We start from the raw sequence: 25,664 nt of genomic DNA, 5'->3' as shown, positions 1-25,664 counted from the left end.
TCTATGGCTCATCTTTCTGAAAAACTGCAATTCATGTGACTGTGGAATGTGTATTCTAACTTCAAAGCTAAATTTATCTTGGCAATAAAGCATGGCATCCGATTACATGGGCCACATGCACAGATTATGGAGATTTGCTGTTATATTATAACCCACTTAAAGGCAAGAATAAAAAAATTATTAGAATACCGTCCTCTTCCTTTTCCACCTATGACATAAAACACTCCCTCAACAAGCTTCTCCATATCCTGTATACTGTAATATTACATCTTGTTTTTGTTCCCTTTCTAACAACTTTCTTTGGGAAACCCTTGAATAAATCCCTTTCAAAGCTCTCTAATTCTCACCATACCACTGTCAGTTTATAATCCAATTTTACCCAACATTCAAATGAATTTATCTGTTCCTGTTTCATAGTTGCTGGCAGAAGACATAGGATTCTTGCATAAGAGACAGAGGACTTTGTTACTCACAGCAAATTAAGCAATGTGATCACCCGCTTATTTATGTTGGTTCTCCTTGACCTCAGGACCCACAAGGGCAATGCGGAGAGCCCAGAGACTCTTAATATCAAGTGAACTGCCTTTCAAAGAAGGCACACCAAGCTCAGGGAATCCCCTACTTTTAGAGCAAGCAGTAACCAAATCTGTTCAATCTGCTGTTAGTCCAGAGGGGAAACACTGCCTCATTCTTCAGAGTTTCTCATCACAAACCAGAGAATGGCCTGGAGAGAGAGGCCACACCGACCTTACACCTGTCACAAAAATGAACTCAAAATGGGCCACAAACTTACATATAAAATGTAAAACTATGAAGCTCCTAGAAGATAACATGGGAGAAAACCTAGATAAATTTGGCAATGACTTTTTAAATACAATACCAAAGCCATGATCCATGAAAGAAATAACTGATAAGCTTCTGCGCTGAGAAAGATAATGTCAAGAGAATGAGAAGCTACTTTGCAAAATCCTTGCAAAGAATATTTCCCTTGAAAAGGGACCGTTATCCAAAATATACAATGACCTCTTAAAACTCAGCAATATAAAAATGAACAATCTCATTTAAAAAATGGGCCAAAGACCTTAACAGATAGCTCACCAAAGATGCACAAAGGGTAAATAAGCATATGAAATGATGTTCCACATGGTGTGTCATTAGAGAAATATAAACTAAAACAACAATGTGATGTCATTACATACCTATTGGAATGGACAAACTCCAGAACACTGACAACACCAAATGCTTGTGAGGATGCAGAGCAGCAGGAATTCATTGCTTATGGGAATCGAAAACGGGTGAGGCACTTTGGAAGACAGCTGGAGGCTTTCTACATAACTAAACATATACTTACCATACAGTCCAGCAATCATGCTCCTTGGGATTCCCCCAAATGAGATGAAAATTTATGTCTACTCAAAAACCTGTACATGAATGGTTATTGCAGCAGTTTTCATAATTACTAAAACTTGGACGCAACCAAGATGTCCTTCAGTAGGCGAATGGATAAATTGTGGTATATCCAGACAATGGAACATTATTCAGTGCTAAAAAGAAATGTGCTATTAAAGCACTATGAAAAAGTATAGAGGAAACGTAAATCCACATTACCAAGTAAAAGACGTCAAACTGACCACATACTATATGACTCCAACAATATGACATTCTAGAAAAGGCAAAACAGTAGACAAAGTATAAAGATCAGAGGTTGCCAGGGGAGAGAGGGGAGAGAGGGATAAACTGGCAGAGCACAGAGGATTTTTAGGGCAGTGTAAGACCAGCAAGAACAAATGGTTCTTCTAGAATACATGACTTGGAAAACTAGATAATTCTATTAAGTGAGCAAGGCTGTATGGCCCATGAAGTCTCTTAAAGCCCAAATGAAACGGACAAACAATGAATTTTATTATGGGGTATTACTTTAACCTAAACGGAAATAAAATCTAATTTTTGAAAGGGAGATTTCTAAAGCTTTATATAACACTGTGATACAAATAATACCTTTTTTTTGGCCTGGGGTGGGGTGGGGTTTAATGACTGAACAAGACAGACAAAACTGAAGCTTCTAGAAAAACTATCTGTCCCTGCTGGTCTTGTATCTCTCCTCGAACTTGACCTTGGCCTCTCGTCAGGCTTTGCATTCGACAGCAGGGTCTCTGAAGATATCCTTGTTGGCAACAGTTTCGTCCAAGGGGATACCCATAGAGATCGTGGTGGGCCTGAGGTGATTATAATGATAAACTTTCACCAAAGACTTGCTCTTTGACCTCTTGGTGATTTTCTTCTTGGCCATGGCAGCTGTCGCTTTGCAGGGACAGTGATTAGTTCCAGCCACCAGAGCGTGGCTGTGGGGTGTGTCGGAGGCGCCATCATCAGTGTTCTTCACAATGACCTCTGTCTCCTTTGTAGTGACTGGCCAGGGACAGCATCGCATTCCTGGGTTTCATGAACTTGTTCATTTCGGCAGCTACCACTCAGGACAACAGCAGAAAACTAAAATAATTATTTTAAACCCATGGTTTGATAGAGCAATACAAGTAAAAGATTGACAGCCTGGCATATTGCAGTCCAGGGGGGTCACAAAGAGACGGACGTGACTCGGGGATTGAACAACAACAAGCACTGATCTCAAAAGACTTGATCAATCATTTACGTTTCTTCATGTATGAAATCACCTTTAAATTCCTTCTCTTTGTTTCCTTTCTCTAGATCCCTCCTCCTTCTCCCAATTCTATATTCAGCAGATCACCTATTAATTTAAGTAATAGTTATTGTCATCTACTCGGCTTTCCCGGAGGCTCAGCAATAAAGCATCTGCCTGTAATATAGGAGCCACAGAAGACGGAAGGTTCGATTCCTGGGTTGGGAAGATTCCCTGGAGAAGAGAATGGCAATCCATTCCAGTATTCTTGCCTGGAGAATCCAATGGACAGAGGAGCCTGATGGGCTGCAGTCCATAGGGTCACAGAGTCAGACATGACTGAAGTGCCTTAGCGTATACACACGGTGGGAGGCATAAGAACAGTGTTAGGAATACGATGATGAAAACATCCTTGCCCTGATGAATTTCAGGCTATGTTACATTCACTAGTGCATCTTTATTTACTTTCCTATCTTACTCCTTAGAAACACTAGTCAGGCACAATTCCTTTTTTTTTCATAAATCATTTGTTTTTCCCCCAAAGGATATTATTCATGCCTTGATTTTAGAATCCAATGAATTAATCCCATGCAAGGATGAAACTGAGTCACTTGTACATTCTCAACTCTTTTTAGGTCTGTACTGCCCAATTCAGTAGCCACTGGTGCCATGTGACTGTTTAATTTTAAATTAATTGAGACTAAAACTTTTCAATTCCTCCGTTGCACAAGCTACACTTCAAGCTTAAGAGTTACACATGGCTTGTGGCTACCATACTGGGCAGACAGATTTAGATCATTTCTATGATCACAGAAAGTTTTATTAGACCATTTATTGGACAGTTCTTAACTACATAAGGGGTCAGAAACTGGCCACATTTAAAAACAGGTTACACGTTTTGGCAAATGATCACTGTCTTCCTCATACTCACGTGACGCCACCAGCACTAGTAAGTATTCTCTTTGTCAATGAGCTCTAAACTAAAGTACTGACCTCCACTGAATATGGTTTTAATTATAACATAAGCAAAAATAATCACTCCTTTTTATGCCTTATTATTAAATAGTAACAGCATATTTGACTGGGAATGTATAATGAAAATACCTAAATAATAGCAATGCTGCAATAAAGAATCAATTTAACATAAAAAACATCTTAAAGAAACTTACCCTCCCTCACTTTCCGCTTCCTCTGAACTATTACTTGTTGCTGAACTTTGAACTGTGGCAAGCCTTCTTTTTCTAGCTCTGTGCTGAGGACTTATCTTGTGAACAGTTACCTTCCCTCCAAGTTCACCTTGTATATACTCCTCCAGCTTTGGAATGGCTTCTTTAAGAACTCTGATTTCCTCTTTGAGTTCTTCCATATGTGTCAGTAATTCATTTAACTTCTCCAGTATTTGAAGCTGCCTTCCTTGAAAGATCGCTGTTGTTCCTTGGCCACTGGGCATTTCATCTTGCAAAGTCATCAAATCAAGTGAATTACCCAGAGAAAGAAATTTAGGTAAAGACATTGCTGTCCTTGGTTTACGAACCTTGTGATACCACAAAAGCAGCAAGCTGATTCCGGCAGTTCCCACCACAATGCCAAGTATCATTTCTCTATTTGTGGAATGAGGCATTTCTTAGGTTTTGTTTCTAAAATTAAAAAAAAAAAAAAACAGTAAATGAACATTATTTCTGTCTTTGCCCAGGACAAAAATACTGGAGTTTTTTTCCCCATCAACAAAAATCACGTTTGCATCATCACAAAAAATTTAATAACACTTGATAAATCACAAACTAAAATAAATTATGAGTAATGGCCTCTATATGGCAATTACTATCTGAGTTTCCCCAATGGCTCAGCAGTAAAGAATCCACTTATAATGCAGGAGATGTGGCAGAAACCACGGGTTCAATCCCTGGGTCAGAAAGATCCCCTGGAAAAGGAAATGGCAACTCACTCTAGTGTTCCTGCCTGGAAACTCCCATGGATAGAGAAGCCTGGCAGGCTACAGTCCATGGGGTCGCAAAAGAGCCGGACACGACTTAGTGACTAAACGACAACAAAAAACCAAATTGCCTCTATGATGTATGTGGGTGAGTGGAAATACTACCTTTAAGGATATTACTGACAACCAATGTAAAGTATCAACTTTAATTCAGAATCTGTATTCTATACATCTGATCTGAAATTTACTCTTTTTCATGTATTTTTAAAGGGTATGATAGAGGTAAAAGCATCATTATAAATTTCTGAAAAAAACTGTTTCAGAATTCAAATTATGCTTAACTGTATCTGAACCTCTTGTTTGTATATAATTAACTTTGCAACGCTATGGACTGTAGCTAGCGTGCTAATGTCTGGGTTTTACTTTATCTTTCAGGAAAGCCCAAGAGAAAGCTTTTCCTTAGCATCTGGTTCACATTTCGTACTCCAATTTAGAGTGATCAACATTTTAAAATGGGATTTGGGATATATAATATAGAGAAAGTTTTGGCTTGTGTGTGCCCACTTCATCTTCTGCTTTATTCAATGCGGAAAGCAGAGACACTACCGTATGTGCAGGCTTCACCTCATTTCTTCCGACCAGGAATTCTGCTTCTTACTCATAGTTCTACTTCTGTCTGAGGCCTTAATGCTTTCATTTTCTTTCAAATGTTCACTTACTTTTAAAGTAACAAAAAACTAATTTCTTTGACTCCTTCCTCCTCCTGAACTTTCACCATTTGCATCAAAGACCTAAGCTCTGGCCCATCTAATTCCACATAACCTCAGCTACTTTGACAAAATGCACCATAATCTTTCTTTACTTTATCCCCTCTTCACTAGTTTTATTGCTTATCACTGTTTTTAAAGTCAGAAGGCCACTAAAGGAAAACAATAGTATAAATCTTTCCGCCACATAAAGTTACAGCAAGAAGTTGTCATCTCTAAACCAGGAAGCAGGCCCTCACAAGATACTGAATCTGCCAGTGCCTTGATCTTGGATTTCTTAGACTATAACATAATGAGAAATAAATTTTTGCTGTATATAAGCCACCCAATCTACAGGATTTTGTTATAGCAGTCTAAATGGCCTAAGCCATCATCCAGAAAGCACGCAGATTAAAAAAAAAGACTAAACAGAGAAACCAAGTAGAGCCTATAGGGTAGTATCAAGCAGTCTAAAACATATATAGTTAAAAGGAAGAAGGGGTACAAAAAAAAAAACCTTAAAAGGAAAAATGGCCAAAAAAAATTCCAAGTTGGACAAAGCCTAAAAACCCAAAGATCCAAGAAGATCAACATAATCCAAGAAAAATAAAATCAAACCAAGGTCAAACACTATTAAAATGCTGAAAGCTAGTAAGAAATCTTAAAAGTAGCCAGTGATGGGGGAAAAAAAAGACATTACTTACAGAGAAAGAAGATAAGATTACAGCAGACAGTGTCTCAGAGATGTCACCTTAGAAACTAATCAAGCAAGAAAACAACGGAGTGACACCTTGAAACGGCTGAAAGAAACTTTCAACTTGCATTTCTATACCCAGTAAAATAGTTTTCAAAAATCAGGGTATTTTAAACAAAGAAGTATTTAAAATACTATTTTAAATATTATTTAAAATAATATTTATTTTAACTATTGAACTATTTTAATATTTTAAAGACTATTTTAAAAAAAGAAAAGTTGAGAGACTCCATTACCAGCAGCCATTCACTACAAAAAATGCTACTGGGGTTCATCAGGCAGAAGTAAAATGATAACCACAGAAATTCGGGTCTACGCACAGGATGAAGAGCGCCAGTGGTGGCAAACATATGGCAAAATATGAAAGTCACTTTTTTCTCATTTTAAGATTGATTCATTAAATACTTGCTTATTACAGCAAAAAATGACAGTAACATCATGAGGTTTTTTATCAGATGTCGAAGTAATAAAGTAGGATAACAACAGCACAAAGGATAAGGGAAAAAGAAAATCTGCTGTTGTAAGGGTCCTGGGTTATAAAGCAGTGTTATAGTAAGTTAAAGATCCCAGTTGTAAGCCCCAGGGCAACCACTCAAAAGACAAAAACAATAACACCAAAAAAAAACGAACAAACTTCCATAAAAATGTAAATAATCAGCCAAAAGTGGTAATAATAATGGGAAAACTGAAGCTATTTCAATCAGTCCAGAAGTCAGGAAAAGAGGAAAAAAGAACAAATGGGCAACCAGAAAACTAGAAGAAAAGAAATACCATGACTATACTGGAAAACAGCACCAAAAGATGGAGAAATAACATTTTTGTTTGTCAGTGGAAAAGATCCAGCTTTTTTTTAAAGGAAGATTAGATAAATGACAGTAAAAGACAGATTAGAGAATCGCTGCAATTAACATGAGAAGGAAAGGAGGGTGGATGGTCTCCAGTGCACAAGTACAGAGGCCGACCTCTGATGGAAACACAAACCATTCATTGGAGTAATGAAAGAGAAGACAGATTACGTAAGCAGGTTCAGGAAGGCGGGGAGGTGCGATGGTGGGACCTATGGGAACAAAATAAACCACTGAGGGGGAGAAAGAGGGGAAGTAGTATTGTAAAGATGCAAATTCTGAATTCAGTTGTATACCTGAAATATGCTTTCCTATGGTTCATAGCCTATGATCTCACATACTGAAGCGAAGCATTACTGGGATTACCTGGTGGTCCAGTGGGTTAGGACTGGGTGCTTCCAACTGCAGTGGTCTGGGTTCAGTCCCTGGCTGGGTAACTAAGATACCACAAATCATAAAGTGTGGCCAAAAATCGTTTTAATTAAAAAAAAAAAAAAAAGGCATTACTCATACTCTAAACAGTCAAATATGTTTCAATGATGCCCCATGGAAGAGAAAGACTAAGACTCTATTACCAAGAAGCCTTCCTAAAAGAAACTTTATTATTTATTTATTTTTATTTGGCTATGCCGCACAGCACACAGAATCCTAGTTCCCTGCTGCTGCTGCTGCTGCTAAGTCGCTTCAGTCGTGTCCGACTCTGTGCTCCCTGCAGTGAAACCACAGAGTCCTAACCACTGGACTGCCAAGGAAGTCCCAAGAATATCTCTTTAGACTCCTCCGTAATATACTAGACTACAAGCGTTGAACACATGGATTACCCTATTTGGATGTATTCCTGCATCACAGGTTTAAGTATAAAAGAACTAATGCTTTTTAAATAATAATTTTCCAGAAACTATCTTGCGTGTTGGTGAATATTATATCCAAGAGACTTAAGAATTCCTTCTCCTGAAGCCAAAGGTTCCAGTAGCAAGCCTGTGTGCTTAACCTGGCCTACCTGAATTCAGGACATAGTTTGTGCTGTGCTTTGTCGCTCAGTCATGTTGGACTCTTTGAGAACCCATGGACTGTAGCCTGCCAGGTTCCTCTGTCTATGGGATTCTCCAGGCAAGAATACTACAGTAAGCTGCCATGCCCTCTTCCAGGGGATCTTCCCAACCCAGGGGATCGAACCCAGGTCTCCTGCATTGCAGGCCATCTGAGCCACCAGGGAAGCCCATCACTATTTTTTTAAGCAAAAAGTATTTTTGCCTAACCATTATAAATATGAACTCTAAGTCTAACCATCTGTCCACTCCCATCCTGTGTAGGAGACATGCCAGCAGCAGATTCAGACCAGTTTGTAACTTTACCTAAAGTTGGAGGTAATTATTATCAGCTGGTCAATTTTATTTCTACAAAAAAATATATCATAAACCATTTCAAAAGAGTACTACAAAAAGGCAACAGATACAAGAAAAGTCACTATATGTTCATGATTTAATATTTACAGCACATCTAATAATCACTGAGCGTCAAGCTTGACCATCTTGGCTCTTTCTTGTCAATACAAAGATTAATGCAGGATGTTCACATGCTGACCTTGAGGTCTATCAGAAGAACTCTTCCTATAGATTGCTTTCTTGGCTCATTCCTGTTGGGCCTTCTTTGAACTTTACATTAAAAAAAAAATAGCCTAGTTTGAATTATTTTTTAATTTAATCGGTAAATAAATGGAAGTCAAGATCTACTAAGGAAGATCTTATTCCTGAGATGGTACCAGGTTTAAACAGGTGAGAAAGAGTTATCAAATTTTGTTTGACCCTTTCTTTAGAAATTATAACTTTCCTGGTGGTTCAGACAGTAAAGCGTCTGCCTACAATGCGGGAGACCTGGGTTCAGTCCCTGGGTCGGGGAGATCTCCTGTAGAAGGACATGGCAACCCATTCCAGTATTCTTGCCACCACCCCATACCAATCCCAAGTTATCTCTTTGAGGCAGGTCTTGCTATTATCTCTACTGGGCAGATAAGGAAACTGAGGCACATAGCTGTCAAGTTATTTATCCAGAGGTCACCCAACTAGGAATAAGAACTGTTACCCTTGATAACTCCTGGTACTGTTGCATGATGAAGATTCAGAAAGCATCAACAAGGACATAAAGGAGAATGCTGAGTGGGTAGAGATGTTCAGAACTGAAATACAACTTCAGAACTTTAAAAAATCAACTGTGAAAAAAGCTAGAGTCAACGCAGCAGGTATTGGTTTCAAATAACCACAACTAAAGAATAACAGCTCAAACTATGTCTGAGTTTTATATCAGTATAAAATGAATGTTCTAAGTCAATTAATTTGAAAAAAGGAGCTCATTAAAAAGAGTAACAGGAGAGTAATAGAACACTTGCTTGCCTGCAGTATAATTTCAAAGTTAATATTATATCATTTATATAATAACTTTGATATTTAATTATCACATTAGTAGTAGACACTTGCAGTTTATTATAAAAACAGTAACTTAAAAACATGTTGACTAGGGCATTTCCTAGTTGTCCAGTGGTTAGGACTCAGTACTTTCGGTCCAGTGGTGAGGACTCAGTGCTTTCACTGCTGGGGCCTCCAGCAATCCCTGGTCAGGGAACTAAGATCGCACAGTAGAAAGAAAGATAAAAAGATAGAGAGAAAAAAAGAATAAATCTTGGTTTATAATATAGATACACATATATAGAGAGAAATCAGACAGATTAATCAGATGCTGGGTATTATTCCTGCCACGTTTCAATTTGTAAGGTGCTAATAATAATGTACAATAAGATATAATTTTATTACAAATTATTGGTATCTAAAATTAATATGTAATACATAATTAAAAGATTATTTGCAGAGATGAGAATTAAGAATTCTGCTGAAATAGTAAATCATCAAAATGTTGACTCTACAGAAACTTCTACATTAAAATTCCTTTGAAGAACATGTCATAAAAAATTAACTTCAGAAAACATTTGTCATGTTCTAGTTTCAATTAAAATTAATTTTCAGATATGGAAAGTATGCTTTACCAAGTTATTTACAATGCTTTCAAACAATATTTAGCATATACATTCACTTAGTTCATCAGCAGATTCTTAGCGGGGAAATACATAAAATACAGAACTCTGATAAACTCGGAAGAAGGATGAAAACTTGTGCAAATCAGGTAAAAGTACACAGTACGGGTTACAAGTGACCATGAGTTGTAAGCATAAGGGAATTCTCTGAGACCTTGAATTAGCGATTAGATTCCCCACAGCGACCTGGATAACTCGATACTTTCTAAGTGAATTCTAATACTCCTATTTCATTCGGTTTTCACTTTTTCCCTCCTATTTAATAATTCTTTATTTCGGCCTCCCTGATGTTTGGCTTATCTGCAAATGTTTGTCGAACTAAAAATCTAGCATTCCTTTTCTGTAAAACAAGTAGAGAATCCGAGTTTGCCAAAACAAAACAAAAAACGTTTGCCTAAGGCTGAAAGGTAAGAAAGCCCCAGGGCGCTCAAGCGAGAGGAAGGCAAGTGTCTCCGGCGGAAACTGAGCTGGGTCTGCTGCCCGCTCCCCACGCACCCCAAGCCGGGGGCCCGCGCGGAAATACTGGCGACCTCTGGGGTCGAAGGCGGCGCTGGAGGAAGCCGCTGTTAACCCGCTCTGCTGCCCCCAAAATACACAGCACCGCGGGCCTGCGGGAGGATGCCCAGCAGCAATGCGGCGGCCGAGAGGACGCCTGCACGACCCGGAAGTGCGGTGGCCGCCGCCGGAAGTGCCGCCTGGGCCCTGGGCTCTCGGCCGTTGCCCGCGTCCCACCCCGGGCCGCAGAGACGCACACTGCCAACCGGCTGACGCACCTGTTTTCGCGGCGCTGGTCTCTCTGCCGTCGGAGACCTGGGACCTGCTGGCGGGGTGATCGGGAGCGAAGCGGCGGGCGGACAGTAGTCCGGGAGCTTCCGAGTCCCAAGGTCCAGCGCCGCGGCCGCGGTGTCCTGCCCAGCTACCGGAGGCGCCGGGGGAGGGGCCGGCTCCACTCGCCCTGCGGGCTCCCGCCTCTTCCCGCTGGCGGTCAACTCTCCGGGGCGGGGGCCCCGCGCATCTTTTACAAAAGGAGACAAGTGCGCCCTACTTGGCGCCTCGACTCGCTTCGGACTTTGCCGCCCGGTTGTCGCCTCCCCCACAGCTCATCTCCCCGCCCTGACCACCGCGCCCTGGCTCAGGGCCACAAGCGGAGGTTCGGCGCGTTCTTGCTGCCTCCGGCGCGCTTTCGTCCATCACTGAGGCTCCCCAAACCCATCTCCTTGCCTTAGTATCATCCTTTTTCTCTACCGTTTTCTAGATAATAATCTTGAACCTTCCACGTGACAGAGTCAAACGTGATGTCTTGCACGAATTACTGATCAAATTATCCCAACTTTAACTCACTTTTTATTTTTTTTTAATTGGGGGATAATTGTTTTGCAATACTGTGTTTATTTCTGCCATACATCACCATGAATCAGTCACAGAATATATGCATATATATTCTGGGTCCTGAACACCCGCCCTCCCCCGCCCGGCCCATCTCCCTCCCCATCCTTCCTGTCTAGGTTGTCACAGAGCACTGGGTTGAGCTCCCTGTGTCACACAGAAAATTCCCTCTTGCTATCTATTTTACATACGGTAATTATATATTTCCAGTTAATTCTCTCAGTTCTTCCCACCTTCTTCTTTGTTCTTACCCCAACCCCCACTATGGTCCTGAGTTGCCTTTAGGTAAAAACCTTTTTCTTCTCAGATGCTTAACAAAATAGAGATTTTATCCAGCTTCACCTTGTGTGGTTTGTGTCAATATAAGGAAAATAAAATTCTGTCAAATGAACTATTAAAAAAACTGCACACTCACTCTTTCTGTGTTGTCCTTGCTTTGAGCTTTAAATTTAGGCTTGCAGGAAACTTGGTCTTGAGTGGTAGTTTCCTACCAATGTGCTGAATGGAATTAAAAATAGATGCACTCCTGTTTATCAAAACCCCCCACAAAAACCACCAAAAAGCTGCTCTGTAGAGTCAGAAGACTAATTTCACAATCCATATGAAGCTATTTACTAATGGAGCTTCTATAGGACCTTTAAGACTACAAAATGTTTTTTGAGCTTTAGGAAAGCTATATTCAAGAGTAAGTAAGCCTAGCCAAGTCATTTTATTAAAACTAAGTTATATTTTGGAAGACAGCAAACCAATGTGTGTATATGCTCAGTCTCTAAGTTGTGTCTGACTCTGTAACCCCAGGGACTGTAACCCGCTGGACTCTTTCCATGGGTTATTCTAGGCATGAGTACTGGAGTGGGTTGCTATTTCCTCCTCCAGGGGATCTTCCCAACCCAGGGACGGAACCAGCTTCTCCTCTTGAGTCGCCTGCATTGGCAAGTGGATTCTTTACCACTGAGCCACCTGGGAAGCCCCAAAGTCATTTTATTAAAGCAATGTTATATTTTGGAAGACAGCAGACTAATACTTAGCATCTAAGATTTGAAACTGTGAGAACCCTTCTAAGAACCACTTTTGTTTACATCTTGTGGTTTGCAAGGATATTACAATACAATGCTAATATTTGCTTTATGTAAACAGAATATAATGTAAACCTGTCTAGCAGGTTTACATAGGTTTCTCTTTTAACAAGATTTTTTTCCTAAAGAAATTCAGCTGTTTCTTCGGTAACACTTAAATGGTTTGAAGCACCTTGAGATTTAAGCTTTTCCGGGAGTCCATTCAGTTGTTCACCGCTGTTTCCCCAGCATACATCACAGAAGAGGTTTGCAACAAAAATGTGGAATATGGGCTGAGAACAGTGCCTTACCAACCCCCTGCTCCAAAAGACAGTGCTGACTTGTTCTTCACGTTCAGGGAGTAGGGTCAAATAGCCAGATTCTTTCATATGCCTGTGTGGCACCTGTTTCCCCTTGATTATGTTTCTTGAGCAGTAAAAATTATCTGAGACGTAGAAACTCACATAGTGGTAGCCATTGATCTTTGGCAAAGTTAAAACTAAAAAGTAAAACAAGAGGAGCTGTATTTGCCAGGCATTGTAGGAATGCTATGGAAGAGAAGGAATGATTCCACCTGCCTCTACTAGGAATAAGGTCTAAAAGAAATGTCTGAAGGGAAAAAGAAAATCACTAGGAATCTCAGTCGACCCAATGGACATGAGTTTGAACAAACTCTAGGAGACAGTGAAGGACAGGGAAGCCTGGTGTGCTACAGTCCGTGGGGTCACAAAGAGTGGAACAGGACTGAGCAACTGAACAGCAACAACAAAGGAATCTCAGAGACTTTGTCTGTCATGAACTGAATGTTTATTTTCCTCCAAAATTCATTATATTTAATCCCTAATCCCCAATGTGGTGGTATTTGGAGGTGAGGCCTTTGGGAAATAATTAGGTTGTGAGACTGGACCTCTCTAGAATGTGATTAATGCCCTCATAAGGAGACATGGGGGCTGTTTCTTATTCTACCATGTGAGGATACAAAGAGAAGCCAGCAATGTGCAACCTAGAAGAGGACCTTCACCAGAAACCAATGTTTCTGGTACTATGATCTCTGATATCCCACCTCCAGGATCATGAGAAATAAATCTTGGCTATTTAAGCCACCCAGTCTACGGTAATTTGTTACAGCAGCCCAAACTAAAGACATTTTGATTCATCACCACCAGCACGGTATCACAGTCAGCTAACACCTCTGCTCTACGGGCCTTCACAATTTGTCCCCGTCTACTTTTCCAGCTTTTCTCTACCATTTTCACCAGACATCAATTCTTCACTTAAGCTGTAGGCAAACTACCTTATTTTCTTTCCATCAGTCACACATTTCCCTAGTCTCTGTGTCCTTTTTAGGCTGCTCTCTGTAATACCCTCCTCTTTGCCACCTGTCAAAAACCAGTTCATCCAATTTAATCTGCTTCCCTTGAGAAGCTACTTCACACATCCTCCTCCTCCCCCAAAGAAGTACTTCTCCACGCCCTGCCAAAACTGTGTGGAAGGGTAAGGAGTTCCCGTGAGCACAAACCCACTCCGGGCTGACTTCCTGCTCCCAGGTACACTGGATTATTGTTACCGCTTGCTCAGTGACTGCTGCATCCTGGGGTCCCAACATATTCAAGGCAAGGATGTATTCATCTTTGTATCCCCAGCGCCTGGCACAGTGCTAGTATTCTGTATTGATAAATATTTGAAAAGCTTTCTTTGAAAGTATTATTTACTCTCAAGAGAAAAGCGTTAACGAAATTTGTAGTCTTTTGGATGGTGGAAACATGAGAAGTGTCAAGGGTATGTGGTGCAGGAGGGAGTGTTTCATTTTTATTTCTTGGGTTTTACCTACATGGTTTTATTTCCAGCAAGAAATTGAATGACAAAGTTGGTGGATGAAGGAGCCATCCAGACATAGCTGAAGCTCCAAGTTCCCCAGCTTAGGTCTGTAAACTGGAGGGAGATCTAATAGCAACTACAGCCACAACAGAAAGGTTGATTGACTCCTAGACTCAGGTCTTGCTTTATTCTGTATATGAATTATCTTAGTTCATCTTCCCAACAGTCTTGTGAGGTAGGTTATATTATAGATGAGGCTTGCTGCCTGTGATGGAACGTTGGCAGGGGACTCTTCATAACACCTTTGGTGAGCACATCATAGCACTTCTCAAGTAATACTGTTCTGTCTGCATGCCCTACTTCAGTTACTTGGCGTTCAGCCTTCTCTGCTCCCTCTATGGGGATTGAACCTCCAAATCAGAGCACTTATCCCATGGAAGGCTTCCTCATTAGGGCTCTGCCACTATCTCTAAACCACAGGGTTTAAAATTATGGCAGGTCTATCATATTCAGTGTAAGCTAGGAATAGAGTTTGGGGGAAAATAATCCTGTGTCTAATATAAACAGTTTGGGGCTTTTTTTGGATATATATATCAGGGATCTATGCTATGCTATGCTATGCTATGCTAAGTCATTTCAGTCGTGTCCGACTCTGTGCAACCCCATAGATGGCAGCCCACCAGGCTCCCCTGTCCCTGGGATTCTCCAGGCAAGAACAGTGGAGTGGGTTGCCATTTCCTTCTCCAATGCATGAAAAGTGAAAAGTGAAAGTGAAGTCACTCAGTCGTGTCCGACTGTTAGCGATCCCATGGATTGCAGCCTACCAGGCTCCTCCGTCCATGGGATTTTCCAGGCAAGAGTACTGGAGTGGGGTGCCATTGCCTTCTCCTCAGGGATCTATAGAACACAAGAAAATTGTTCCCAAAATTTCCGGAAAAATACCTATGACTAAATTGGACCTGCCAAGGGAAAAATGCTTTCATTGAGAAAGGTATAAGGATAAGTTTATTAACTACTTCCATAAGACTAAGCAATTAATATAATAAATTATCAGTCACATCATACAATAAAATAGCCCAATATTTTGGTACTGAATGAATATTAAATGGTATTTTAAAAAGACATGTATAAAAAAGAAGCTAGCAACAATATTTATGTAATGCTGCTGCCAAGTCGCTTCAGTCGTGTCCGACTCTGTGCGACCCCATGGACTGCAGCCTACCAGGCTCCTCCATCCATGGGATTTTCCAGGCAAGAGTACTGGAGTGGGTTGCCATTGCCTTCTCCATTTATGTAATACAATGTAGCAATTCAATATTAATCAATTTGTTAAAAATATAACTGCCTCGTTAAAGTATAGAATTCTTATAAGAAAATTTTTGTTGTGTGAGAAAAATTAAGTTTTTGTTCAATGTCATATAAGTTGCCTGATTGATGCTAACCTTGCTCAGTGATTATCAGCAGTTTTTCCATGACAGATAAAGATAGGGATGAAGATTCTTCAGATATTGCAGGAGTTTTGTAAGTCACATTCTTAACACTGAGTTTCTGAGTACAGCCTGTTCAAACAACCGCTTTGAATATACTCTAAAATGGAATTCAACCAACGCAGAGCAAAAAGTCAATTTGTCCCTCCCTTCTGCATTCTTTCTTCATCTTGAGAGCAAGTGTTATGGGACATCTTTGACAGTATGTACGTCAACTTTAGACGTCAAGGTCAGTTTCATTGTTTGTGGCAGATTGCAAAGAAGTCAAATGTTCATCAATTAGACAAAATATTGTTACAATATATGTATGTGTAAATTAGGCAAAATAACTGAATACTTTTAATTATATATAAAACTAGAACAAACAATTTCATTTAGGATATGGATGGTAAGTCAATTTTGTGTATGGTTCTCCTGGGAAAAATTGGGGTTAGCAATTTTCCAGACCTACTGTCCTCAGACAATCCAAATAAAACTTATTTTCCCTTTAGGAACAATATCTCATTCAGGAAATCGTTCAGTAGACAGCGGCAGCCTCTTGGTGTGCAAATCAGCTTATAGAGACAGTTACTCTCCTAATGCAATAGAGACACATTAACTAGTCTTCCACTGTTAAAACTTTTTCCATTTTATAAAAGTTGTGTTCCTATCTTTATAATTAAGGTGTGTATTTAGACTCTCATACAAAGAAGTGAATCTAGAAAAAGAAGGAAATTCACCACTGTAATGATTTTAGAAGAAAGCTTGTCTCATTAAGCAAGTGACCAAGTCATTTGTATTGTAATCAAAAATAATTGTAGTTTGACTGCTTAGAACTGGAAACATATCATAAAAGTCATGCTATAGAAATTGTGGTTTGTTACTTAAGTAACCTCATAAAATCCTTTTAATCCATACGATAATATGCTCAATGGTTTTCAGCTGAATTCTAACAGAATTGCTGATGTCAGGAAATCATCTTCTGTACTATGGCCTTGGCTGCTTCCATTTAAAAAAAAAAAAAAGTACCCTTGACTTTACCAGCTGCAGCAGCTAATAACTGTCCAATGAAAGAAACACCCATCCTCCAGCTATGACGTCTGTCAGCCTCTGCCAGGTTTTTAGCAATGAAAGAACCACCTATTCAGTAATGGGGCTCTTTGACTGTCTCGCATGAAGCAAAGCAACCCTTCTGATCCTCCCTAAAATAAAAAAAATTCTGACAGTAATAACATTTACTCTCTCTCTTACTAATGGAAACCTCCCGTTTCTCAAAACAAACAAAAAGGTGCTAAGAGGAGCTTCTCTTCCAGAAGTAATGACATCATACCCGAGACACAACTCAGAAGGCACAACTCATTTATATATTTCATAAATGAAAGACTGTTGACAAAACTAACTTGAATAATTTAGTTATTTGCATACAGACATTTTGCAGAGTGAAAATAGCTTCAAAAATTTTCATAAAGCACTTAATTATGAGAACCCAACTTTAAATGTAAAGGCACTTCCCTTATTTTCCTCTGCTAAATGTTTGCTGTTATGGAGACGTGACCATAATTATGTACCACGATTTTCTCCTCTTTTTAGGAGGTAGAATCTATAAAGATCTTTCATCAAAATAATTTACTGCTACATGCGAAGAGTTGACTCATTGGAAAAGACTCTGATGCTGGGAGGGATTAGGGGCAGGAGGAGAAGGGGACGACAGAGGATGAGATGGCTGGATGGCATCACCGACTCAATGGACGTGAGTCTGAGTGAACTCCGGGAGTTGGTGATGGACAGGGAGGCCTGGCGTGCTGTGATTCATGGGGTCTCAGAGAGTCGGACACGACTGAACGACTGAACTGAACTGTGGCTTAAGTCATGGCTTTAAAGGCATCAAACATCTAAATAAAAAATGAAAATTTCAGTTGATCCAAATACTTTTAAATATTTTGGTACCACCTATTATCTTTCCTACAACCCTGCCTCTCCTCTGTGTCAGTACCATATATCACAGCTATCGCTATCAAAAACTTCAAGAGAAAAATTTCCACTCACAGCCTTCACTTCCGGGCTTCTTACTCACATATCAGCTTGCTGCAGAAACCACTAAAGCTGCACTGATGCTGCTCTCACAAGAAGGACAAGTTTTCCTCATTTCCCCTAGATAGTGGTTTCGGTCTCTTTAGAGAGTTTCTCAATTTCAGTACTATTGATTTCTGTTGTTGTTTTTGGACTGGAGAATTATTTGGTGTAGGGAGAATTCTCTGTTTTGGGATATTTAGCAGCATCCTTGGCCTTGACCCATGAGTTAGTATGAGTGTGATCATGCTCAGTCGTGTCTGACTCTTTGCGACCCCGTGGACTGCACCCCACCAGCCTCCTCTGTCCATGGGATTTTCCAGACAAGTATACTGAACTGGGTTGCCATTTCTTCCTCCAGGGGATCTTCCTGACCCAGGGATCAAACCCATGTCTCTTGCATCTCCTGCATTGGCAGGTGGGTTCTTTACCACTGCACCACCTAGGAAGCTGCCAAGTGAATATAGTAAGTACATTTTCCTAGTGAGATAAACAAAACTTGCTAAGCAATGCCCCAGCATTGAAAGAGGATGCTATAAATTCTTAATTTCTAAGTTTTGGATAACTTTTTCTTAAAAGCATGTAGCATACCTTTTTCCTTTTTCTATCCTCAGTACCTGATGTTCAGTGATATAGATTGCAAATGAATAAATAGATTGATGGGTAAATGAAAATATCTAGGTATCTAAAATTTTAACTTTTCAACCAGAAATTTTGGCAAGTTTGAACTTCTGTGATCAGCCTATATGATTGCTTTTAAAAAATTATTTTAATTGGCTAATTCCAAGTAAGGTAACATAAAGAAAGAAAGTCCCCTTGGCCATGGAACACGGAACACGGAAAAAGGAAATTTCCAAAATTAAATAGAAATTTTTGATTTTACCTCAGATACCTAAATCTTGCCTAAAGTCAGCTCTGTATATCAAAAAGGCTTTTCTCATCAGAATTATAGTATCAAGAGTTTGGAATTCTTTCAAAATATACATACTCTTTGAAATGTTTTAGTGTCACTGGTTTCTGCTTTGCAAAGTCTTTTAGCTAGCATTTATAACTAAGAAGACAAACTGAAAGACTGGGATATGTAGGTGCATACAAATCAACTAACTGCTGCTGATTATGTACAGTCTCTGCGTACCAAAGCTTCCGATTCTTATTTCCGAGATGGGGTCCAGGAATTGGTATTTCAAAATATTATCCTGAGTTGATGTTGCGTAGACTATCCCTCAAGAAACATAGAGTGTACTTTTTCTAAAGTAAAAACAGGATCAGGCAGCCTTATTCTAGAGGAACAACTGTTGAATCTGGTTTTTATTCACTTTTGCTCTTTTATGCAAAAAAAGGGGTTCAAAGACCATATTGAAAGGAACCAAATGAAATTCTGGTTTTGGAAACTAAGTATTTCATTAGGAGTTTTCTTTACTATTTCTCCTGCCAGAGGGACAGTGGTAAGAAAATAGTCCTCTTTCATTCAGCCGGAGACTAAATGGTCCCTGCTTCTCCAGCCTCTTCTGACAGGCGCACACCCTTGGCGTCGGGCCTGCGGGGCAGCTCTCAGCCATGTGTCCTAGCATGCCCACAGGAGATGAGATAAGGCAACCCTCACGTGAGCAGCACCTGCTCTTTCATTCTTGGCCAGCAGGTTTAGACCTATCATCCAGATCAATCATTTATGTCACAATCGTTCTCTGCTCACCAAATTCCTTTGCTCCCACCGTTTAATTCCCAGAATGTGTATAACCTGTGAACACAGTCAAAGATTTCATACAAGAGGTATGAGAATGCTTTCTGCCTCCTTTATCAGACACAGGACGCTTCACAATCGTGGGGCACTTGGGAGCATTCAAAGCTTCTACATGTTAGTGTTTGATGGTCATCCCAACCTCTGAGATGGACAGAGCAGGGATTTTCATTTTCACTTCACAGATGAGGAATCAGCTTCTCCGCGATTAAGTCACACAGCGGAAAACAACAGGCATTTCTTTAGAATAAGGCTGCCCGATCTCATCTTTACTTTAGAAATTCGGCTACATGTGATGTTTCTAAAAGGGTGGCCCATGCAACATCAACTCACTACCTTATTCTGAAATGCAAACTCCTGGACCCCATCTCAGAACTAAGAATCTGAAGGTTTGGCTCTCAGAGAACCTACGTAATCAGCAAGTAACCTCATTGATTTATATGCACATAAATTTATGACATTACTTTGCCAACAAAGGTCCGTCTAGTCAAGGCTATGATTTTTCCTGTGGTCATGTATGGATGTGAGAGTTGGATTGTAAAGAAGGCTGAGTGCCGAAGAATTGATGTTTTTGAACTGTGGTGTTGGAGAAGACTCTTGAGAATCCCTTGGACTGCAAGGAGATCCAACCAGTCCATTCTGAAGGAGATCAGCCCTGGGATTTCTTTGGAAGGAACGATGCTAAAGCTGAAACTCCAGTACTTTGGCCACCTCATGTGAAGAGTTGACTCATTGGAAAAGACTCTGATACTGGGAGGGATTGGGGGCGACAGAGGATGAGATGGCTGGATGGCATCACTGACTCAATGGACGTGAGTCTGAGTGAACTCCGGGAGTTGGTGATGGACAGGGAGGCCTGGCGTGCTGCGATTCATGGGGTTGCAAAAAGTCGAACACAACTGAGCGACTGAACTGAACTGAACTGAAATTTAAAAAGCTCAGTACTCTTGATTTACTATGAAGGGCGCTTTCTTGCTTCTCCTGCTGAAGCCTAGCTGCTAGTGTGCATTTCTGCTCCTTGTTGGCTGAATTGTGAGAGCAAGTTTAAGCCCAGATGATGGCTGAGCAGAAAGGTAAAGCAGCAGTAGTTAATTTTTCATGCACAAAATCTGAAGTTCATTAACGTTTCCCACTTGTGCATTACTTATTTTAATCAGCAGGAAAAGAAAACTTTAAAGTGTTAAAGAGTATAAATAGTACCCTTTATTGCTGAGAGACTAGCAATATACAATTTGTTGTTTCATAAAGTTTTTATGAAATGTTTTTCAAGTCTTGATCTTAGAGATGATAAAGCATGTTCATTATCTTCATCACCCCACTCCAGTACTCTTGCCTGGAAAATCCCATGGATGGGGGAGCCTGGTGGGCTGCTGTCTATGGGGTCACACAGAGTCGGACACGACTGAAGCGACTTAGCAGCAGCAGCACTGATTTCCCATTTCTTTAAGATTATTTCCAGTCCAGTGCTTTTGTGGAAAACATGACTGTTCAGATCTTTGCTACAAGGTTCCATAGTGTGTTTGTAAATTCCTAGACTCAGAATTAGAAGGGACTTAGGGAGGTCACTTAGGTGACATCTAAAGGAATATTTCTAGGGTTCTACATATAAAATCAGAGGCCTTGTTGGGGATGACACAAGGTCTTGTGACCTTTACTAGCACAGCATGTGCATGTAAACAGGGGGAAAATCTGTTCCACTTTACTCAGAAGGAGTAAGCAAGTAAACACACTTTCAAATGAAAGCTTGGAATAACTGACAAGGACAACTTAAATTTGCAGGTTCAAAACACTTGAGCAGTTGGAAATTTACTTTTCCAAATAGTGCCTCAGTTTCTAACAACCATTGTCACAAAAAGTAAGAGCCTCCTGAAGTGTATCTCAGGAATAAAAGAGTGATAAAATTTGGCAGCTTTTGAACTCACTCAGTAACCAGCAAAGATAACACAGGCTCTCATTCATTACATGCATTGCTGAAAAATCAGTCTTGTGATTCCAGGGAAAGGGTGTCTCTCAGTACTTCTGGTTAATCCTAAACATCCTGCTTTTATGAGACTTACTAGATTGGGTTCTAGGGATCATCACTTAGATCATGGAAAGTAAACAGGGACTAAGTTCATGAAGAGTTGTGGTAGGAAGAGGGAAAACGTAAAGAATGAAAATCCAGAAGATGGGGTCACAAAATAACAGTACAGAGGCCACATCCTCTGTCCATGTGTATACTTACTTACAATATCTAAATATTCATGGTAGTGAGTCTTATTTGATCTGTCATGGCATTATGCAAAAGCCACCTGAAACACTGAAGACAGAAACCCATATCAGGAGCAGAACTAGAATTAGAAGCAAGGCACTAAGAGGGTGGTTCCGAGAGGACACAGCCTCCTCCTGTTGGATGCAAACATCTCACGGAACATCCAACTCAGACCAAGATACACAACAAAGAGGCCAAACACATGCCTCTCTTGCTAAATGAGTAACTTCGGATTCTTCACTGGTTACAGTTTTCTCTTACCTCTAGTCTGCTCTCCTTATACATAAGATTTATTGATACCCTTCAGGAAGCTCCCCTGGAGAAGGAAATGGCAACCCACTCCAGTATTCTTGCCTGGAGAAGCCCATGGACAGAGGAGCCCGGTGGGCTACAGTCCATGGGGTCACAAAGAGTCGGACCCGACTGAGCACCTTCACTTCCTAGAATTGGTCCCTGTTTCTGACAACACACACTTTAGAGCATCCCTTATATCCACCCCAAAACTACCCAACCCAAACTCAAATCCTGTAGGTGCATTCTAATACTCTTTATGAAACATCTTGCTGTCAATTGCAAGTGTGCTCCTGGTGGTCTTTGGCTGGAGAGTATTGACAGTTAAAGTATTCCTTAAATAGGTAGGTAAATTTTTTTGAATTGGAACTCTGAGATCAAAGGGACTAATGTTTGAAACTATGATCAATATTGCCTAATTTCCCTCAAAATAATATTCATTTCAAATGCTCATCAGCAGTTTTTCTATTGGTTATTAGTCTTTTCTTATGGTTGTGAAAGATTTTCTTTGTTATAATGGTAACATCAGTTACAATAAAGCAGACACTGTTCTAAGTGTTTTCTATGCCACAAACTCTTATTAATCCTCGTACCAAATCTGTGATGTAAGTTCTATTATTCCCATCGTACAAATTAGAAAACTGCAGTAATTAGAGGTTATGCAGTTTGTACATGGTCACGTGGCTGGGAAGCGCTGGAGCTGGGATTTGGATCCAGAGCCTCTGCCTATAGCCACAATATCAGGGTGCTTTATTGCAACAGTGGAAAATAAGCAGCGTTCACATGAAGAAGTTAAAGCCTTAGGGAGAGACATAAAAATAGGCTGGAATAAATGAAAAGCCATGCTACATTCCTAAAGATTTTCTATTTTAAGAATGTTATGTATTCTCACTTTAATCCACACAATTTCATCTCAAAACAGGCCATTCTGGGGTGCTTTACAAAAGCATTATTTTAATGTTCAACTGGAAAAATAAACTGTATGAATAATAAAAAAAAACTCTGAACAATAATAATGAAATTAGACCAGCTCTACCAAATATTAACATTTACTATAAAATAGAAACTATAGCACAGAACTGGTACAGGAATAACGTAATTAGTCCTGACTGTGGGCTTTTCACCTTAGTAAGTCCTAGTGACAATTTGACCTCTGGAGGAAATTCGGCTATTTCTGGAGACACTTTGGTTGTCACCACCAGGGAGAAGCTATTAATATCTAGGAGACACAGGGCAGGGAATCTGTCAGATGTCTTTCAATGTCCAAGACAGCCCCGTATAGCCAACAATGATCAATTCCAAGTGCCATAGTGCTGAGGAAGGAATTCTGCCTGAGATGAACTTTGGAGAAGGAGGTATCATAATCTCTTAAGTCACATCATTTCATTTCAGTTCAGTTCTGTTCAGTTGCTCAGTCGTGTCCGACTCTTTGCGACCCCATGAATCGCAGCACGCCAGGCCTTCCTGTCCATCACCATCTCCTGGAGTTCACTCAAACTCACATCCATCAAGTTGGTGATGCCATCCAGCTATCTCATCCTCTGTCGTCCCCTTTTCCTCCTGCCCCCAATCCCTCCCACCATCAGAGTCTTTTCCAATGAGTCAACTCTTCGCATGATGTGGCCAAAGTACTGGAGTTTCAGCTTTAGCATAATTCCTTTCAAGGAAAACCCAGGGCTGATCTCCTTTAGGATGGACTGGTTGGATCTTGCAGTCCATGGGACTCTCAGGAGTCTTCTCCAACATCACAGTTCAAAAGCATCACTTCTTAACCTCTTAAGTCACATCATTTAGGCACCTTTAAAATTTTTTTAAATTTTACTTCTAGAGTGACTTACTATTGGATCTTTTTCATGAAAATAATTTCCTGATTTTTTGTGAAGACCTAAACACATTGGAATAAAATTTATGACCAACCTAGACAGCACATTAAAAAGCAGAGACATTACTTTGCCAACAAAGGTCCATCTAGTTAAAGCTATGGTTTTCCCAGTAGTCATGTATGGGTGTGAGAGTTGGACTATAAAGAAAGCTGAGTGCCAAAGAGTTGATGCTTTTGAACTGCGATGTTGAAGAAGACTCTTGAGAGTCCCTTGGACTGCAAGGAGATCCAACCAGTCCATCCTAAAGGAGATCAATCCAGAGTGTTCACTGGAAGGACTGATGCTGAAGCTGAAACTCCAATACTTTGGCCACCTGATGCGAAGAACTTACTCATTTGAAAAGACCCTGATGCTGGGAAAGATTGAAGGTGGGAGGAGAAGGGGACAACAGAGGATGAGATGTTTGGATGGCATAACTGACTCGATGGACATGAGTTTGAGTAAGCTCCGGGAGTTGGTGATGGACAGGGAGGCCTGGTATGCTGCAGTCCATGGGGTCGCAAAGAGTGAGTGATTGAACTGAACTGCAACACATTCCATAGTATGCATTTTGGAGCTTTGAAAGGAAAAGGTCTATATGAATAAAAGGGTTTTTCTCCAAGTCTATACCTAAGGCTGTGTATTTACAACCCAGGCTATGTCTAAGGGTCCACCATGCACCTGCTATCTGCCTGGCGTGGTCGGGACCCTGAGAACGCAGCAAACAAGATAGTCAGGGTGACACAGGGTGGAGAGACAACAGACAAATCACCAGCTCTAAAGCATGTTGGCAGAGCTAAGGGCTATGGTAAGTTGAAACAGGGGAACACGGACTTCCCTGCTTGTCTGGTGCTTAAGACTCCATGCTCTTAGTGTGGGGGGGCATGGGTTTGATCCCCTTTGGGGGAAAATCTCACACGCCACATGCACTAAGTTGGTTCAGTCATATCCGACTCTTTGCAACCCTATGGGCTGTAGCCCACCAGGCTCCTCTGTCCATGGGATTCTCCAGGCAAGAGTACTGGAGTGGGTTGTCATGCCCTCCTCCAGGGGATCTTCTCCACCCAGGGATGGAATCCATGTCTCTTACGTCTCTTGCATTGGCAGGCGGGTTCTTTACCACTAGCGCCACCTGGGAAGCCCTTTGGCGGTGGCCAAAAAAAAAAAGAAAGAAAGAAAGAAACAGGGGAACATGACAGAGGGGCAAGTTTAGACTGGACGGTCAGAGAAAATCTTGTGGAGAAGAGTGCTCTAAGCCTCTAAGCTGAGATTCAAGTGAAGGACAATACAAACAGAGGGAAGAGCTGGGCAAAAGCGTTAAGCTAGGGGTGAGCTTGGCCACTAGATGAATGAGAAGACGGCTGGTATAGCTGCACCATAGTGATGGAGAGACAGTGGGTACCGGATGAGACTGGAGGCGTAGGCAGGACCACATGACGGACATCATGTAAGAAGTATGGATTTCATTCTAAGTAAAATAGGGAGTGGGAGGGTGTAAGGATTTGGTTTTCATTTTTAAAGGATTGGCCTTGATACTCTGAGCATGAAGTAGAGGACAAATGTAGAAGCAGAGAGTCCAGCTGGGAGGGATGTTAGTTCATCCAGTGGAGAGGCAGTGGGGGTGTGGTCAGGGGAAATAACAGGTGACATGGAGAAAGAGTGTCTTGGGATTTGGGTGTGGCTTGGCTCATTTTGTGAACTCATAGGGCAGGCCCTGAATAGCTTA

The 25,664-nt window shown here is 40.7% G+C and overlaps 2 protein-coding genes across 3 annotated transcripts in view; both read right to left on the bottom strand.

Moving 5' to 3' along the window:
* The window catches only part of RMDN2 (regulator of microtubule dynamics 2), a 68,431-nt gene extending 57,567 nt beyond the window's left edge, over positions 1 to 10,864 (bottom strand). For both annotated transcript variants that reach the window (XM_061432101.1, XM_061432099.1), the window contains exons 1-2: positions 10,775 to 10,864; positions 3,808 to 4,275 (exon numbers count right to left, since the gene is read on the bottom strand). In XM_061432101.1, coding sequence (XP_061288085.1) covers positions 3,808 to 4,259 — 452 coding nt within the window. In that variant the 5' untranslated portion in view covers positions 4,260 to 4,275; positions 10,775 to 10,864. The remainder of the gene's footprint in view (positions 1 to 3,807; positions 4,276 to 10,774) is intronic.
* On the bottom strand, positions 75 to 3,801 carry LOC133256896 (large ribosomal subunit protein eL27-like). The gene has a single exon (XM_061432103.1). It carries the CDS (start codon positions 2,429 to 2,431, stop codon positions 2,126 to 2,128), a length of 306 nt encoding a protein of 101 aa, XP_061288087.1. The 5' UTR covers positions 2,432 to 3,801; the 3' UTR covers positions 75 to 2,125.
* Positions 10,865 to 25,664: the final 14,800 nt, after the last annotated feature.

This window comes from Bos javanicus, chromosome 11, assembly GCF_032452875.1.
Source record: "Bos javanicus breed banteng chromosome 11, ARS-OSU_banteng_1.0, whole genome shotgun sequence".
Taxonomy (NCBI): Eukaryota; Metazoa; Chordata; class Mammalia; order Artiodactyla; family Bovidae; genus Bos; species Bos javanicus.
Note: the sequence above shows the minus strand (reverse complement) of the source record. Positions and strands in the feature narration are given on the sequence as shown.